Genomic DNA, 17747 nt, shown 5'->3' on the forward strand with positions numbered 1-17747 from the left:
CTACTGAGGGAGGCGGAGTGTGGATGGGAAAGTTCTGCCAACATACGATGGAACATAAGATAGCCATGGGAGACTGGAGAGCATTATTAGGCAAACAGCTTGGGCTGTGGGAAATACAGCAGGTAGAAATGGTCGCAGGAACCACTAGGTGCCCTGATGCCGAACCATTTGCAAAATATGCTACGGCATAGGAGGTGCAATGCGGGATAAGTTTCCCGTTCACCCTACTGTCATGCAGTCCCTGATATTTTCCATTAAGGAGGATGAGGAGGTCTCGACCTTTTTGAATCAGTGTAAAGAGACTTGGACAGATAAAGCCGGAGTACACCCTGCCACAGGACCCTTGCAAACTACACTGTTTAGATCTGCTGTAATGAACAGGTTGCCAGCTGTAGTCAAGGAGGCGTTAGAGAATAACCCTGATCTTGCTGGTTGCTCGAATGAACAATGGGAAAAGCATTTGACCCAACATATGAGGTGTTATAGGGCTAAGCAAGAAGAGGACAAACAAATTATGGAGTCTGCACAAGTGCAACTCCTTAAGCTCCAATTAGAAAAGGCTAGGAAAAAGGCCAATGAGGCAAAAAAGAATCCCTCAAAGAGTGCAAACCAGATGGTTCAGCAGCCACCGCAGCCACCACAAGGGAATAATATGTATTGGCATCTGGCCTCAAATTGGGCACCAGGTTCCACCTATGGGAGCAGGACGGGAGGTCTAATGGGGGGGTTCCGAAGAAGAGGGAGAGGTTGGGGTGTTCCATGAATGCCGACATCCGTATGTTTTGGATGTGGTCAACCAGGACACTGGAAGAGAGAGTGCCCCCTAGCATGGGGTCCTCAGGGCAATGTGGGAAGGGGATATGGACCACTACAATATGAACCTTGGGTACAGCCTACTCCGGTACATCAAGCACTCCATGCGGCTATAGCTCCGACGGGACAATTCCCATTGCTGATGGAGGAGGAGCAAGGGTACCAGCAGTGACAGAGCCCGAGCACCCAAGAGCCCTTCCTGCAAATAAAAGTGATGGACATGGAAGTATCCTTTTTAGTAGATACGGGTGCCAGATTTTCAACATTTACCGGCGCTGAGTTTCAATCTAAAAAATCATCCTCTAATGTCCAGTTGATAAGGTTCTCGGGTACACCAGAAAATCTGCCGTTTTCTACACCACTAGTCACTTCTGTGGCAGGACAGACATTCACACATCAATATATTCTGTTGGCGATGTGCCCTACTAATCTTTTGGGCAGAGATCTGCTGGTCAGGTGTGGAACATCAGTCCTTTCCGGACCCAGCGGAATAGAGGTCACCTTTCCAAATGGATATTCAGCGAACTGTTCATTAACTACGCTTCGTTCCGGTTCTCAGATGTTGTTGTCAGCTGCTGGAGGATCCGCGTCTGAGGGACTATGGGCTGACATTTACTGGGGACTGCTGGAACTGGAGGGCCCACAGAAGGGAGGGCGGCAAAAGCTTTATAATCAATGGAAGCTATGGATCCAGATGTTACACCCATATACTCCTCCCTCGGACCCCCTCCATGTTACCCTCTTTTACGATAGAGATAGGGATGAAATTTATCAGCATGCCTTTTATGAAGAGGTAGAGGGCATGCAATGGGAAATTAATTCAGACTACATAGTGTTAGGAAAGGAGGGAGTGGCTGCTACGGTTGCACTGACATCTGAGCAGCTTGAGTGGTACGTGATGGCCGGTTAGGCCGTTCCTCATGTCACTCTTGCAATTGGCACTAATCACCAGGCAAAAGATTTGGGACCAATGTGTCGGAAATTGATGTCCTTGAGGGACTGGACCGATACTCAAATAACGTCAGTGCAGTTTTCTCCATCTGGTCAGGCGTACAGGATTTGGTACCCTTCAAATGATCGGGTCCTCCTTGAGCATAGACAGATTGAACGCTTTCATGGTAGAGAAAGGATGGATCATCCCGACTCTGCCCCTATGTTAGATTCTCTCCCTGAGGACCTTTGGTCAGTGGGACCAGCAGATGTGGATTTTTGCCAGCACGCTGTACCCATAGCCTTCGAACTTTCAGATTATATTCCCATTTAGCAGACACAGTATTCCTATAAACCCGAGGCTGAGGTGGGTCTGGCAGATACCATTGATGGCCTAATGTATTCAGGGGTGTTGGAGCATTCGTGTTCGAGTTGGAATATGCCCATCTTACCTGTTCCGAAACAGGACACGGGCAAATATCGGATGGCCCATGATTTAAGGGGCATCAATAGTATTGTGCGAACACCCACAGTTCTGGTACCAAATCCATACACCGCCTTGACTGCTTTAACCCCTGACCACAAGTGGTTCTCTTGTTTAGATTTAGCAAATGCTTTCTTTTGTTTGCAGCTGGCAGAACAATTAAGAGATGTGTTTTCCTTTACGTATAGAGGTATAAAGTTACGTTATACTAGACTCCCGCAGGGCTTTATTTTATCCCCAGGGATTTTCAATCAGGTTTTAAAAGAACAGCTTGGGGGGGCTAGTACTGCCAGGTGGGGTAGTTCTGATCCAGTACATAGATGACATCTTATTGGCAGCACCTGAGCCTGTCTCATGTTTGGAGGCCACAAGGCTCCTGCTAATGAAGCTGTTCAAGGCAGGTTTTAAAGTCTCTCGTTTAAAGTTGCAATGTTGCAGACAAGTGGTCTCCTTTCTAGGAAGAATGGGCTCAGGGAAAGGTACAGGAATATCCCCTGTTCATCGAACAGTGATACTACATCATCCAAAACCAAAGACAGTTAAGGAAATGCTTTCACTTTTGGGCTTGACGGGTTATAGTAGGCAGTTTATCTCATCCTATGGTGAGTTGACGCATCCACTGCGAACTTTGGTGAATGAGCAGGGGATAAGGAATCTGGGGGCTACACTTGATTGGACTGCACAGGCTGAGATGAGTTTTATTCTACTTTAGCAAACTCTTACAACCGCTATAGATTTAGCGATTCCAAATTATAGAGACCCTTTCTTTTTGGATGTTTCTGAAAAAGCACACACAATTAATGGTGTCCTTTTTCAGAAAAAAGGGGGTGGAAGATGTGTGCTCATGTATGTGAGTATCATACTGGATCCGACTAAAGACAGACACCCACCATGTATGAGACATGCAGCGGGGGTAGCAAAAATTTTACAAAAGGTGGCACACATAGTGATGGGACATGCCCTGACGGCATTAACAACACACAATATTGTAGCATTTGTGAGCTCGACAGCATTTACAATGATGTCACTGAGGCAGACAAGACTGGAAAAGATTTTGAATGCTCCAAATATTACGTTTACCCATGAAGGCATTAACATGGCAGACAATATGGGAGAGGGAGAGCCACACTGTTGTGAAAAGAGGGTTCTAATGGATATTAAAATAAGACCTGATTTACAGGCTACACCCTTGAGAGAACCAGACGAAACACTATTTACAGATGGATTAAAAGCCGCCTATGCGGAAGTACAGAAAACTACAGAAGGATTTGAAGAAATTATTACAGGAACAGTAAGAGGGAAGGAGTCAGTACAACTGGCCGAATGACAGGGAGTGATAGCAGCATTAGAATGGGCAGAAGGAAAGGAGGTAAATATATGTACATATTTGGCATATGTGGTAGGGACAATACAGGTTGAGCTTAGCCAATGGATTAGAAGTGGGTTTTTAACAGCAGCAAGGACCCCAATTAAACACGAGAAGGATGTTAGGAAATTGGCTGAGGCCCTCCTGAAACCAAGAGCAATAGCAGTTATTAAATGTAAGGGTCATGATAAAACAGATACAATGGTAGCTCAGGGAAATCAGGAAGCGGATACGGCTGCAAAAAGGGCAGCAGGGTACAGCCCTCAGTTTATTATGATGCAGGCAGAGAGAACGGCACATGACCTATTGCCACCTTGTGAGGTAGGAGTAATAATTCATGAACAGGTGAAGGCATCACCCCAGGAAATGATGGTATGGAAAGAAAGGGGGCTAACCGAAGATCAGGGACTGTGGAGATCAATGGCCAGTATTACCATCTGGACTCATGAGACCCGTCCTGGAGGAGGCGCATAGGTTAACCCACTGTCGGAAGAAACAGATGATAAGGTATTTGATATATTGGTGGCACCCCTTCCTGCCGGCGATGGTGGAGAATCGTATCAGAGAGTGTAAGGTATGTATCACATATAATGTCAAGGCGACTGTGAAACCTCACGAAGGACAGTTTCCGTTGCCTAAGTTACCAGGGCAGGAAATTGTAATGGATTACACGGACATGATAGAGAGGGCAAGGGGATATCGATACCTCTTAGTAGCAGTAGATGCGTTCACAGGTTGGGCGGAGGCAATCCCTGCCAAAAGAGAAGATGCAAAGACGATAATTAAGTTCCTAATCAACCAGTATATTCCGATACACGGATTTCATAGGAAGATCAGGTCAAATAATGGGAGTAATTTTAAGGGTAAAGATTTGCAGGAGGTAGAAGTAATGTTGGGGTTAAAACATGCCTTTGGAACGGTGTATCATCCACAATCCCAAGGAAGAGTGGAGAGGATGAACCAAACAATAAAAGGAAAGATCGGGAAAGTGCACGCACGGACCAAATTAAATTGGGTGTGTGAGAGATGAGTAAAACTAATATGAAAATATGAAAGATGAAGAAAACTAGTATAGATATATGTGCAATGAATAAAGCCAGTATGAATAGGATAAGGATAGATAATAGAATGTAGGAAGTAAATTTAGTCTGAATAAGATAAGGGACTTCTAGCCTTAGACAGAATTAGCAAGTTCTGCATATAAGAAGTTAGTAAGCCCTGAGAGTCGGGAAAGTGTGAATAAGGACAATGACATGATGGAACACCGACAGGATACCCCCTGGTCCTCCAAGTTCACAGAAACAGCACGTAGGCAAACAGGATTGCCTAATGCCAAACTCATTCAGGAGGCAGAAGAATGAAGGGGGAGGGTACTTCTTTACTGAAATAAGCCCCAGTGTATGTGTGTATTCCCAGGGTAAGGGGAAAGCACCCAACTTTGCATTGTTGTATAATAAATGTTCTTTGTTCTCAATTTTTGTCTCGAGCAATTTCTGTGAAGGTACTTCTGTTTCTCACAAATGGGAGCTCATCCGGGATCCCACCCCCTCCACTGACAGAGTGCCCGACGACGAGGGTAGGTGCACCCCGGCTGATTCAGCTGCACTAACGTACGGCAGGCGACTGGTCAGTGGATGAAGCGAGTGATATCCGAGAAGAGGCATTGAGAACAAACGACGGGAGGACATTAAGGAAGCACGCTAGGAATAGCTACTGGATCCCGGTAAGAGGAATTTTACTTACCTGTTAGTATGGGAGGTGTGAGTAGCATGGAAGATAGTCCTAGGGAAGGATGGGACGATCAGATAACTAAGCAAAGTCCGTTAGGATTAATGCTATCTGATTGGGGTGCGGGGAGAACCCGCGGGAAAGACAATCTGACCACGGTCAGGTATTGCTGTCTGGAATGGGTGAAAAGTCCAATTAAAGGGAATTCGGTATATTGGCCAAAATTCAGATCTGAGGATGACTGGATGTGTCAGGCATTGAACATCTGGCTCTATCAAAACCAAAGAGATAATATTGAGAGCAGGGAATATGCAGCCTGCTGGCTCAGTGGATCGGTTGATCAACTGGCTTTGAATGAAAAGGAATGTAAGGACAAGAAGGATGAGGAACCTTTTGTCCCTGAAACACAAGGATGGGATGTGTTACATTCCCTTCCTCCACCTTATGCTCCTCCTATGCCGGCTCCTATCTTTCCCCTCTCTCCTATGCTCTACCCTTCTGCACCTTCCCCAACTCCCCCACAACTAAAGAAAGGAGAAGAAAGTAGGGTGATATGATGACCCGTTCACAAAGTACTAGATTACCACCTCTATTGACAAGAGAGGGAAGAGACTGGGACTCAGAACAGTGTGAAACACACCGGGAAGAAAGGGCAGAACCCTTTGATTCATTTCCCGGAGAGCAGGAACCTAGACATAATAAGCCAGAAATTAACTGGATGAGACCTCTACGGGAAGTTCCCATGGGAGGGGGTCTCGGTTTCGTAAATGTGCCCCTGACTAGTACGGAGGTGCGTAACTTTAAGTGAGAAATGACCTCCCTGATAGAGGATCCTCAAGGATGTGCCGAACAATTAGATCATTTTTTGGGACCAAATATATATACATGGGATGAGTTAACATCGATCTTTAGGGCTCTGTTCACTTTGGATGAATGTGGGATGATTCGCCAAGCAGGGATTAGAGTCTGGGATAGGGAACACCAAGGGGAACCAGAGGCGGTACCTGGGGAACTTAAATTCCCCCTGGCAAAACCAAATTGGGATAAGAATACTAATGATGGTTGCACATTAATGGAAGAATATAGGGTTAATCTGATAAAAGGAATCAAGGAATCTGTTCCAAAGGGACAGAATTTTAAGAAAGAATTTGAGGTTTCCCAAGGTCCTGAGGAGAACCCCTCTGCATTTCTGAATAGATTGCGCACGGCCATACAGCAATATGGGGGTCTGGATGTAGAATCCCCAGCGGGTGAACAATTGGTATTAACGGGCTTCGTTACAAACTCAGCCCCAGACATTAGAAGGAAATTGCAGAAGACTGAGAATTGGCATGAGCAGGGAATAACAGAGCTTCTACAGATCGCACAAAGGGCATACGTCGAGAGGTCTGAGGATAAACTGAAAGGAAAGGCTAAGATTTTGATGCAGGCAGTCAAGGAAGTTGTGGAGGAACAGCAAGGAAAGGGTAGGGGCTGTGTGCCAGCTCCTGGACGTTAGGAGGAGCGCCAGGAGTGGGGAGGTAGAGACCAGAGCAGAGGCAGGGGTAGAGGAGAATTCCGGGGACGGCGACCATTCCCTTATTCTCCATTTCTGGAGAATAAGGGTCTCAGGGTTAGCGAATCCAAATTACAATTTGTTCAATCAGAAGTTAAATACTTAGGTCATCTGGTAAGTCAGGGAACTAGGAAAATAAGTCCAGAGAGGATACGTGGCATTCTACAGATCCCACCTCCCAAGAATGCCTAAGAACTTAGGAAATTCCTTGGTTTAGTGGGATACTGTAGAATCTGGATTGAAAATTATTCTAGCCTGGTCAGATTCCTCTATGATAAACTCACAATTCTAGGGGGCGAAGCTGTTGTCTGGACAGAGGAAGAGATTAAAGATTTTAACTTGGTGAAACAGCGCTTTATCAGGGCCTCATTGTTGGCTTTACCTGACCTAAATAAGCCATTTGACCTATATACTATTGCGAAAGGAGGTGTAGCCACCGGAGTACTAACACAAGAGAGGGCAGGCTGTAGACAGCCAGTTGCTTTTCTATCAAAAGTTTTAGACTCTGTTTGTCGTGGTTGGCCAGAGTGTGTGCAAGCCATCGCAGCTACTGCTATTTTAGTTGAGGAAGGACGAAAGATTACGTTTGGTGCCCCGATGATAGTTCACACCCCTCACACAGTCCACAATATTCTCTTACAACGTGCTGGAAGGTGGCTTACAGACTCTAGAATTTTAAAATATGAAGCAATCCTAATGGATAGGGATGATTTGACCCTGATTACGAATAAAGAACACAATCCAGCAGGTTTCTTGGTTTCTCCAAATTCTAACAATACCATAAATGAGTTAGAGCATGTATGTTTAGAGGTAATAAATTTACAGACCAAAATTAGAGAGGTGTTAAGCGATGAGCCTTTACAGGAGGGTGAAAGGTGGTTTATTGATGGATCTTCCCGTTGCATTGATGGCACTCGCTATAGTGGGTATAGTGTAGTGGATGTGAAGGAAGGAGTGGTGATTGAAGCCGGTCGCCTCCCCGTTCATTGGTCAGCTCAATCTTGTGAATTGTATGCCCTCTGTAGAGCTCTCCAGGGTCTAGAGAACAAGGTGGGCACTATCTACATGGACTCAAAGTACGCTTTTGGTGTAGTGCACACCTTTGGGAAGATCTGGAAAGAGCGGGGAATGATAACTGGAAAAGGACAAAAGTTGATCCATGAAAACTTAATTGTCCTATCTCTAGATGCTCTTACATTACCTGAGGAAATAGCTGTAGTTCATGTACGAAGCCATCAAAGTGGTGACAGTCCTCGAGCACAGGGGAACAGACAGGAAGATGCAGCTGCCAAACAGGCTGCGCTCACGGAGAAAATAGACATGCAGCTGTTACTGCCCACCCCACTTGATGTTAAAAAGACTCCCATTTTTTCATGGGAAGAGGAGGTTTACATGAATGACAAGGGAATGCGTCAAACTGTTGATGGGTTGTGGTGGATGCCAGAAGGACGTCAAGTGCTGAACAAAACCTTGGCTCAGCAAATTATTGATCAGCTCCACCAGCAGACACACTGGGGAACACAGGCACTTGTGGATACTTTTAAACGGTTTTTCATTGCTCGGGCATATACACTATAGCCAAAGAAAGTACTCGGGGTTGTCCAATCTGTCAGAGAATAAATAAGAAAGTTATGCACCAGGTAATGCCTGGCGGTCATGATATAGCTGTACGCCCATTTCAACGGATACAAATTGACTTATGGAATTACCAAAGATAGGGGTTTATAAATACATCCTGTTGATGGTAGATCATTTCACACGATGGGTTGAGGCTTTCCTGACCCCTAATGATCGTGCCAGCACCGTTATCAGGATACTACTGGAATCTGTGATTCCACGATATGGTATGATTCAAAGCATTGACTCAGATCGAGGTACAAATTTTACCTCTCAGTACTCCAGGGCGTGTGCAACATACTGGGAATAGATTGCAGCTACATACCCCATGGCACCCCCAGAGCTCAGACCGTGTTGAACGAATGAATCAGACCTCGAAAAATCAGCTCACTCGACTTCATGAGGAAACTGGCCTCTCCTGGATTAAATGCTTACCCTTAGCTTTAATTAAGACTCGCACATCCCCTCGTAAGGACCTTTCTATCTCACCATATGAAATGATGTTTGGTCTTTCTTACATGGGATTCCACACTGATACCCCCATCCCTGAGGCTAATGACCAATATATATCTAAATATTTACAGGGACTTTCTACTTCTCTCCATGACTTACGATAGAAGGGTTTATTAGCTCAAACCCCACCCCTGGAGTATCCTATTCATTCTATTAAACCTGGTGATTGGGTATATGTAAAAGCATGGCAAGATCACCAACTAAAACCTGTCTGGGATGGCCCCTGTTGTATACTTTTGATTACAGACACTGCCGTGCGAATGAAAGAAAAGGGATGGAGCCACATCCAACTAATTAAACGAGCTGCTGAACCACAGACTAACGACATTGATAATCTACCCTCCACCGGGTGTGCTGTCCTTCATCCTTCTGATCTGAAAGTTACACTACGCCAGGAAAAAGTGCTGTTTTTACCATTTGCTGTTTTATTTACTTGTTGGTTCCCAATTTTTGGGCAATCACCAAATTGCTCACAATGTATTAAGTCCTCCTGGAATAGGGGCAGCAGAGGTGACAATTATTTACCTTTAGAATGTAGACAGGGCACAGGTATAGAGTATAATCATAGTGGGGTATGGGTTAATATAGGATCCCAACGTGGACCAGGTGAACAGAACGGCTCTAGAGGAGTAGATTTGATTTATATTTTGGCCTTTACAGGTATTAAAAAGAGGAGTTTTAAAGGGATAGCTCAAAGAAGATGGTGGGACAATGACAGACAGAATGTTAGTCAGGATTGTTCATGTAGCAGAGATAGAGTGAATACATATGCTAATGTTCGCAGACAAGCTGCAACTCACAGGTTAAGTGATAAGAAACACCCCTCCCCAACTTGGTCTCCTGTAAAGCATCCTTTGTGTCACACAGACATTCGGAATAAGCACCACCACTGTAAGGGGAGTTCCAGCTGTAAACGACGTAAGCTGCTCCAGAACACCACAGCTGCTTGGCATTTAAATCGTTTAATCAGACTCCAGGCAGCATTGGAGATCATCACCAAACAGACAGCAATGGTCCTGAATTTATTGGCTGAAGAAAGACGACAGATACGAGCCGCAGTTGAACAAAACCGCCTGGCTCTCGATTACTCGTTGGCTGCTGAAGGCAGCGTTTGTGAAAGACTGATTAATGACAATGCTCATAACAGTCAGGCGGTTAAAGACACTTCTTCAGGAGTTCAAAAATCTTCCCATGCCCAGGTTCAGACTTGGCAACCTCGATCCGGTATGGGAGGAACTAGACTTTTTATTGGTAACTGGAGTCTGATACCTACAGCCCTTATAGCAGCTGGACTCGCTATTCTGGCCATTATGGTGCTCCCCTGTCTAAAGACTTGTGTGCAGTATTTAATTCAACGGACCCCTCATCAGATCACTAGAACCCAAAGGATGCATGTTTCCCTAATTCTGTCTGATGATGCTGAGACTGCAGTTCGTTTACTGACCCGCTGGGAAAAAGACCAAGTTTACAAGTAATACATTCCAGTTGAGAATTCACGAAGCGTAGCTAAAAGAAAAGTGAGGATTGTGAGAGATGAGTAAAACTAATATGAAAATATGAAAGATGAAGAAAACTAGTATGGATATATGTGCAATGAATAAAGCCAGTATGAATAGGATAAGGATAGATAATAGAATGTAGGAAGTAAAGTTAGTCTGAATAAGATAAGGGTCTTCTAGCCTTAGACAGAATTAGCAAGTTCTGCATATAAGAAGTTAGTAAGCCCTGAGAGTCGGGAAAGTGTGAATAAGGACAATGACATGATGGAACACCGACAGGATACCCCCTGGTCCTCCAAGTTCACAGAAACAGCACGTAGGCAAACAGGATTGCCTAATGCCAAACTCATTCAGGAGGCAGAAGAATGAAGGGGGAGGGTACTTCTATACTGAAATAAACTGTATAAAAGTTGGGTGAGCCCCAGTGTATGTGTGTATTCCCAGGGTAAGAGGAAAGCTCCCAACTTTGCATTGTTGTATAATAAATGTTCTTTTTTCTCAATTTTTGTCCCGAGCAATTTCTGTGAAGGTACTTCTGTTTCTCACAGGTGGATGCGCTGCTTCTTGTTCTCCTGTTGTTAGGGGCGCCAGGCAATGCTCATGGCGGCTCTTTATTTGCCTCACATCAGATACGAGTTGAAGTGTATCATTTATTTTACGTTTTAATGTATTTTTACGTGACAATAAAAGGAACCTTTGATTGCCCAACCCTGAATGAAACACATCCCAGACCGTTAAAGGGGAGCAGAACCAGTGTAGTAGGGGATGAGAACATCTCATGGTGTGAAATGTCATGTAAGTGTGGACCAAGTTAATCCAGTTACGGTAACAGTTGGTGTAACGGTTTGCGCAATGCTTTTACAGTGCCAGCATTCGAGACCGGACTGGGGATTGAATCCCGTGCTACCTGAAAGGAATTTGTATGTTCTCCCTATGCCTACATGGGTTTTCTCCGGGGGTTACGGTTTTTCTCCCATCATTCAAAACGTACTGGGGGTGGTGTGAATAGGGTATAAATTGGGCAGCAGGGACTCGTGTGCCTAAATGACCTGTTACCACGCTGTATGTCTCAATTAAAATTAAATTCTTGCGGAAAGGAGGAGATGAATCAGAGTGGGGTCACGGTTGAATTTATTGAGGTGGAAAGCTGAAGAGGATTTCATAGCCTCAAGATGGACAGATCTGCCACTGAGGGAGGGCAGAGACCGTTCTCAGTATTTAGCCAGGAGACCCTAGTGACTGCTGTTAATTGATTATTGTGGGATGGATTAATTGGGTAATTGAGAAAATTAGCAGGGACCAATAAAATGGAGGGCTTGCTGAAGGAGTATCCCAATGAGTGATTGGCCTAGTGAAGAAGTGGGACTTCGATGCATTGGATTGAGATCTTCAGTGAGATGCAGATGAGCCTACTACAATGAAAGGTAAGGGGAGAGTGATTTAAGTGCATTAGTTACATATAGGTAATGGAGTCTGACAGGTTAATGGTGTGTTTGGGATGTGGTAAATCTGAGATGTAACACTTTTCCCTGATAACTACACCTGTAGGTGATACATTCAGCTACAGCTCCTCAGAATCCAAGTTAGAGTTGGATGAACTGTGGATCTTGGGGGTGACAGAGGTAGTTGCTGATAGGAGTGTTAGGGAGGCAGTCACCCCAAAACTTCAAGAGACAGGTAGAGTGGTGATTGTCAGGAGAGGGAAGGAAAAGATTCAGACAGTGCAGGATTCCCTGCAGCCATTCAAGTCAACAACAAGTATACCCTTTTGAATGGAGATGATCGTCCAGGGACAAGTTGAGGTGTTGATGTCTCTGGTGCAGATGATGCCCCCCAGCTCAGAAGGGAAGGGGGAAGAAGAGAAGAGTGATAGTGATTGGAGACTCTTTGATTGGGTGTGATGGGATTGAAGCTCCAGACTGGTGTGTTGCCTCCCAGGTGCCAGGGTAAGGGATGTCTCTAATCAAGTTCACAGCATTTTGGTGCGGGAGGGGGAGCAGACAGATGTTCTGGTCCATCTGGTGACTATAAACATAGAGAGGAATAGGGATGAGATATTAGAGTTAGTTAGGAAAGTAAAGAAATAAGACTCCAAGGGTGATGATCTCAGGATTGCTGCCAGTGTTACGTGCTAGAGAGGGTAGAAATAGGAGGATGTTGCAGATTAATGCATGGCTCAAGTGTTGGTGCAGAGAGCAGGAGTTCAGATTTGTGGATCATTGGATTCTCTTCTGGGGAAGATCTGACCTCTACAAACAAGATAGGCTGCACCTGAACTGGAGAGAGACTAATATCCTGCCAGGCAGGTTTTCTGGAACTGTTGGGGAGGGTTTAAATTTGGTGTTGGGGGTGGGGGATGGAATGGGATTCTGAATCTTGGTGCTGAGATCAGGGTAGGATAAAACCAGGGTGTCATGGTAGTCAAAGTTGAAATCAGATATTGGTCTAAGGGTATTGTACATAAATGCACAGAGTATTAGGAATAAGGGAGATGACCTAGTTGTGCAGATGCAAATGGAAAGGTATGATATTATTGTGGCCATCATGGCTGAATGAGGGATGGGATTGGGAACTGATTGTACAGTATAGGTGTGATAGTACAGATCTATCACCAATGTACATAGTGTATATAGTTACTGTATCTAGACTGTGCTTACAGCGATTGGCTGAGAGCTAAGCCATGCCTATTGTCTGGGCCTTAAAGGGTTGTGTCCCTAGCCAGGTCGGATCATTCCGGACTGGTCGGCCACCTGTGAAGAGCTTCTGTCTTTTGCTAATAAAAGCCTTGGTTTGGATCAACAAGTCTTTGATTCTTTCGACGAGCTCTACAATAGGAAAGATTGGCAGGCAGGTAGATAGGGTGGCATGGCCCTGATGGTAAACAATGCTATTAAATTACTTGAAGTAAGGAAAACAAGGACAGAAATTGTGGAATATTTATGGATTGAAATAAGAAATGGGAAATGTAAAAAGCACTTACTATCTATAATATACAGGCCCCCAAACACCAAACAGCAAGTGGATTGCGAGGTGCAGCTGTTAATGGAAAAAGCATGTCTGAAGGAGAATGTCAAGATAATTATGGGAGATTTTAATATGAAAGTGGATTGGGATTGTTAGGAAGGTAAAGGATATCAGGAGAAAGAGTTTATAGGATTCCTATGGGATGGCTTTTTGGAACAGCTCGGCAATCAGCCCATCAGAAGACTGGTGGTTTTGGATTGGGTGATGTTTAATTAGGTATTTAAAGGTTGTGTAGCCATTGCGAAGTTGTGATCACAACGTGACAGAGTTCAGCTTCCAATTGAATTGGTTGATATTTCTACAAGAATTTTTTTTTAAAAAGCACGGGATGGATATATTCCAAGAAAAATTATGAATGGTAAAATGATGCAGATGTGGCTAACCAGAGGAGTTAAAGTTAAAACAAAAGCAAAGGGAGGGCATACAGGGTAGCAAAATTTACTGGAAAAGCAGAGGACAAGGAAATGTTTAAACACTGAGAGAGACAAAGAAAGATATTAGGAAAGAAAAGATAAATTGTGAAAGGGAATTGGCAAATAACATACAAAAGGATACTAAGATTTTCTTCAAATAGATTAAAAGTAAAAGAGAGACAAGGGTAGATATAGGGCCGATTTAAAAATGAAGCTGGAGAAATTATAATGGGTAACAGAGATGGCAGAGGAACTAAATGGATATTTTGAGTCAGCCTTCACTGTGGAGGACATTTGCAATATAGAGAGATAGTGCTTAGTAAGCTGGTGCTCTAAAAGTAGGTAAGTCTTTGGGACCAGATGAGCTGCACCTGTGGGTTCTGAAGGACATGGCCTTGGAGATTGTAGAGGCATTGGAATTGATTTTCCAAAAATAGACTCAGGCATAATTCCCAAGGATTGGAAGGTTGCAAATGTCATTTTGCTATTTAAGAAAGTAGGAAGGCAGAAAAAAGGAAATTATAGGCCTATTTGTCTGACTTCAGTAGTTGGAAAGATATTAAAATCAATGCTCAAGGACAAGGTGCATGGCATGATAGGTACAAGCCAGCATGGTTTCATGAAGGGAAGATCCTGCCTGACCAACCTAATGAAATTTTTTGAGGAAATCTCAAATAGGGTAGACAAGAGAGAGACTGTGGATGTAGTATATTTGGTTTTTCAAAAGGCCTTCTATAAGGTGCTGCAAAAGAGGCTGCTTAATAAGATGAGTGCACGTGGAATTACCAGTAAAATAATAGACTGGGTAGAGCATAGGGTGGGAATAAAGGGATCCTCTGATGGGTTGCCTATTAATAGTGGTGATCACAAGGGTCAATGTTGGGGCTGCATCTTTTTACAATGAAAATAGATGATTTAGATTGTGGATTAAATGATTTTGTGGCAAAGTTTGCAGATGAAACCAAGATGGTTTTTACCTGGTGGTAGAGGAAATCGAATGGCTGAAGAAATAGAAGAGAAGATATAATGTTAAGAAATGTATGGTTATGCATTTTGGTAGAGGAAATAAATGTTCGATTATTTGGATGGGGAGAAAATTCTGGTTGGCGGTTGAGTGGCGTGTCACTGGGATCAAAGCTATGAGGAGCGCGGGGCAGGGAGAGCGTAACGGTAACTGAGTTGAGAATCTACAAGTAACTCCTGAGAACCGCAATGCAGTGGAGCGGAGGATAAAACTTGCCCTGGGAACTGTGCTCCGGTCAACAGTTTGTGCTGTGAATGTGCAGATGGGAGATTGTGTGAGAGAGAGAGAGTGTGTTCAAGGGGCGGCGCCTTTGTCTGAAGTCCCTGTGTTTGCGGGTGCGGTCATATCACCAGGTTTGCCAGCCCCTCCGATGGAATCCTGAAATGAAAATTAACTGCAACATTCTCGCTGGTTTGAATATTTCTATCGAAAAGCAGCGAACATGTCAGTGTCGACACTCAGTGAACGTCCATGAAGGGATTCTCCTCTGCCTCTAGTTCTCCTGTTGTTAGGGGCGCCGGGCAACGCTCTTGGCGGCTCTTTGTTTGCCTCACGCCACACACGAGTTGAAGTGTATCATGTATTTTACATTTTTAATGTATTATTACGTGAGGATAAAAGGAACCTTTGATCGAGGTAGAGAACGCGGTCAGTGCTGCAATAAAACGGGTTTAAAGGGAAATCGCGTCCATTAATTCGGATCAAACTTTCTTTACCGCAAACATTCCGGCATCGGAGACGGACGGGGTCATTCTGGGATTTCGGCGTTTCCCGTTTGAATAGAAATCGAAAAAAATCGAAGGGAGAGAAACAGAGGTGCCGGGAGCTGACAGGTCTCCGGCCCGTCTGCTCGCTGCCATGAAGTTGCTCTGTGCCGCCGCCTCTCGCTTCACTCAGTTTCGAAAACCGGAGAGTTTGAACAGAGTCGCCAACATGACCAAGACCGCAGCCGCCACAGCGGGTCCTCCCTCCCCGCTACCCACTAAGGCTCCTAACACGGCGGGCGCCCGTGATTTATTTATTGTACGGTTGAAATGCAGCTCTTTCCCCGGTCAGCGCCTCCAAACACTGTAAACGGCTGAAAATAGCTTTTGGATCACTGAGTTCACTTTCTGCCGCTTTATTTGCTGGCTGCGCCGGTTTACTTGGGCAACAGCACGGCCTGTATATTTGGCAACACCACACCCTGAGCGATGGTACCCCCCCCTCCCAGCAGCTTGTTGAGCTCCTCGTCGTTGCGGACGGCCAGCTTCAGGTGTCTGAGAATGATGCGGGTCTTCTTGTTGTCCCGGGCCGGTTTGCCGGCCAGTTCGAGGATTTCAGGCGTCAGATACTCGAGCTCAGCATAGTTGCCTTTTCTTAGGAGTCTGTGAACACGGCCCACCGGGAACTGCAGTCCGGCCCGGGACGAGCAAGACTTGGCCTTGGCTCGAGCTTTGCCTCCTTTCCCTTGTCCAGACATTTCCACCAACTCCTCAGCAAAGAATAAGGAAATCCTCCCGCGCTGGCCCTTCTTGTCTGTTCTATAGGAATATGGCGGGGTGCTTTTGATTAGTGGAGCAGCGCTTCATTTCATTGGTGGAATGAAAAAGCCCAATCAGACAGATGGCTCATTCACCAATGAACAAAGAACAAAATAACCGGCAATCCCCACATTTGAAAAGCCCGCCGAAGAAAAGATAAGTCTGAAAAGTATCCAAAAACCACAAATCCGTTACAAATCTGTGCGAACGTGAATTCCCAGCTTCGCCAGATACATGCTTGACACATTCACAACATCCATCGAGTGTGATTTATTCCAGGAGAGATGCTGCACCATGAAGGACCACGAAAGCTGGTTTTTCACCCTTCCCTTCAGAATGTCCTGCAGCTGCTCCGACACATTCTTGACCCTTGCACCCTTGGAGGAGTTGGGTATCGTCCATGGTTCAAACAGCCTCTGGGTGTCCCCACTGCTCATGGTCCAGAAGAACTCCAGCGGTAGGCCTACATGTGGTGACCCCAGATAACTCAAGGCCGTCACAGTCCCAGATAGAAAATTCATCTCACACATCTAAGACTTCGCTACACGGATCCAGGGTTGCCAGATTTTTTTTTAAGGTGGACCTCGTCAAGGGGTACCATCAGATCTGGTGCATCCGAACCACGTCCTGAAAATGGCCATTATTACACCTTTTGGCCCTTTCAAGTTCTTCTGGATGGCTTTTGGACTCAAGAACACTGCCCAGACGTTGCATCCTTGATTTCATCTTCCTCGATCTGGATGACATTTTCATCACCAGCCTTGATACCAGGATGCACCTGACTCACTTTTTCGACAGGTTGCAGGAAGTCAGACTCACGGTGATCCTGGCTGCACCAATTTGGCCGAGAAACCATTGATTTTCCTGGACACCATATCACTCGTGAGGGTGCCATGCCATTGCCAGATAAGGTAGAAGCCATCCAGAGATTATTTATTTATTCTACGCCCCCCCCCCCCCCCAAGGCTGAGCATGATCAAAGTCCTACAGGAATTCCTAGGGAATGTGAACTTTCATCATCGTTTCATGCAACCCCATATTAACTCATCAAACTTGGCGACAATGTACTCCAGTGGATACATGAAACCATTGAAGCATTCCAGGCAACTGAAGTGGCACTAGTGGAGGCCACATCTTTAGCTGATCCTGATTCTTTCACCTCCGGCCCTTACAACAGCCATATCAGACAGAGTGGTCAATGCAGGTCGATGAATGGTGGCACCCACTTGGCTGCCTTCTACAAACATCTCTGGACACA

General features: G+C 45.1%; 1 protein-coding gene across 1 annotated transcript; it reads right to left on the reverse strand.

Annotated features, from left to right (window-relative positions):
* Nucleotides 1–15979: 15979 nt before the first annotated feature.
* LOC138740954 (histone H2A type 2-B-like) lies at nucleotides 15980–16488 on the reverse strand. Its single transcript, XM_069894322.1, has one exon. It carries the CDS (start codon nucleotides 16426–16428, stop codon nucleotides 16108–16110), a length of 321 nt encoding a protein of 106 aa, XP_069750423.1. The 5' UTR covers nucleotides 16429–16488; the 3' UTR covers nucleotides 15980–16107.
* Nucleotides 16489–17747: the final 1259 nt, after the last annotated feature.

This window comes from Narcine bancroftii, chromosome 8 (genome assembly GCF_036971445.1).
Source record: "Narcine bancroftii isolate sNarBan1 chromosome 8, sNarBan1.hap1, whole genome shotgun sequence".
NCBI lineage: Eukaryota > Metazoa > Chordata > Chondrichthyes > Torpediniformes > Narcinidae > Narcine > Narcine bancroftii.

Coding starts and splice junctions, on each gene's coding strand:
- LOC138740954 (XM_069894322.1), bottom strand. CDS start 16,428: ATGTCTGGACAAGGGAAAGGAGGCAAAGCTCGAGCCAAGGCCAAGTCT.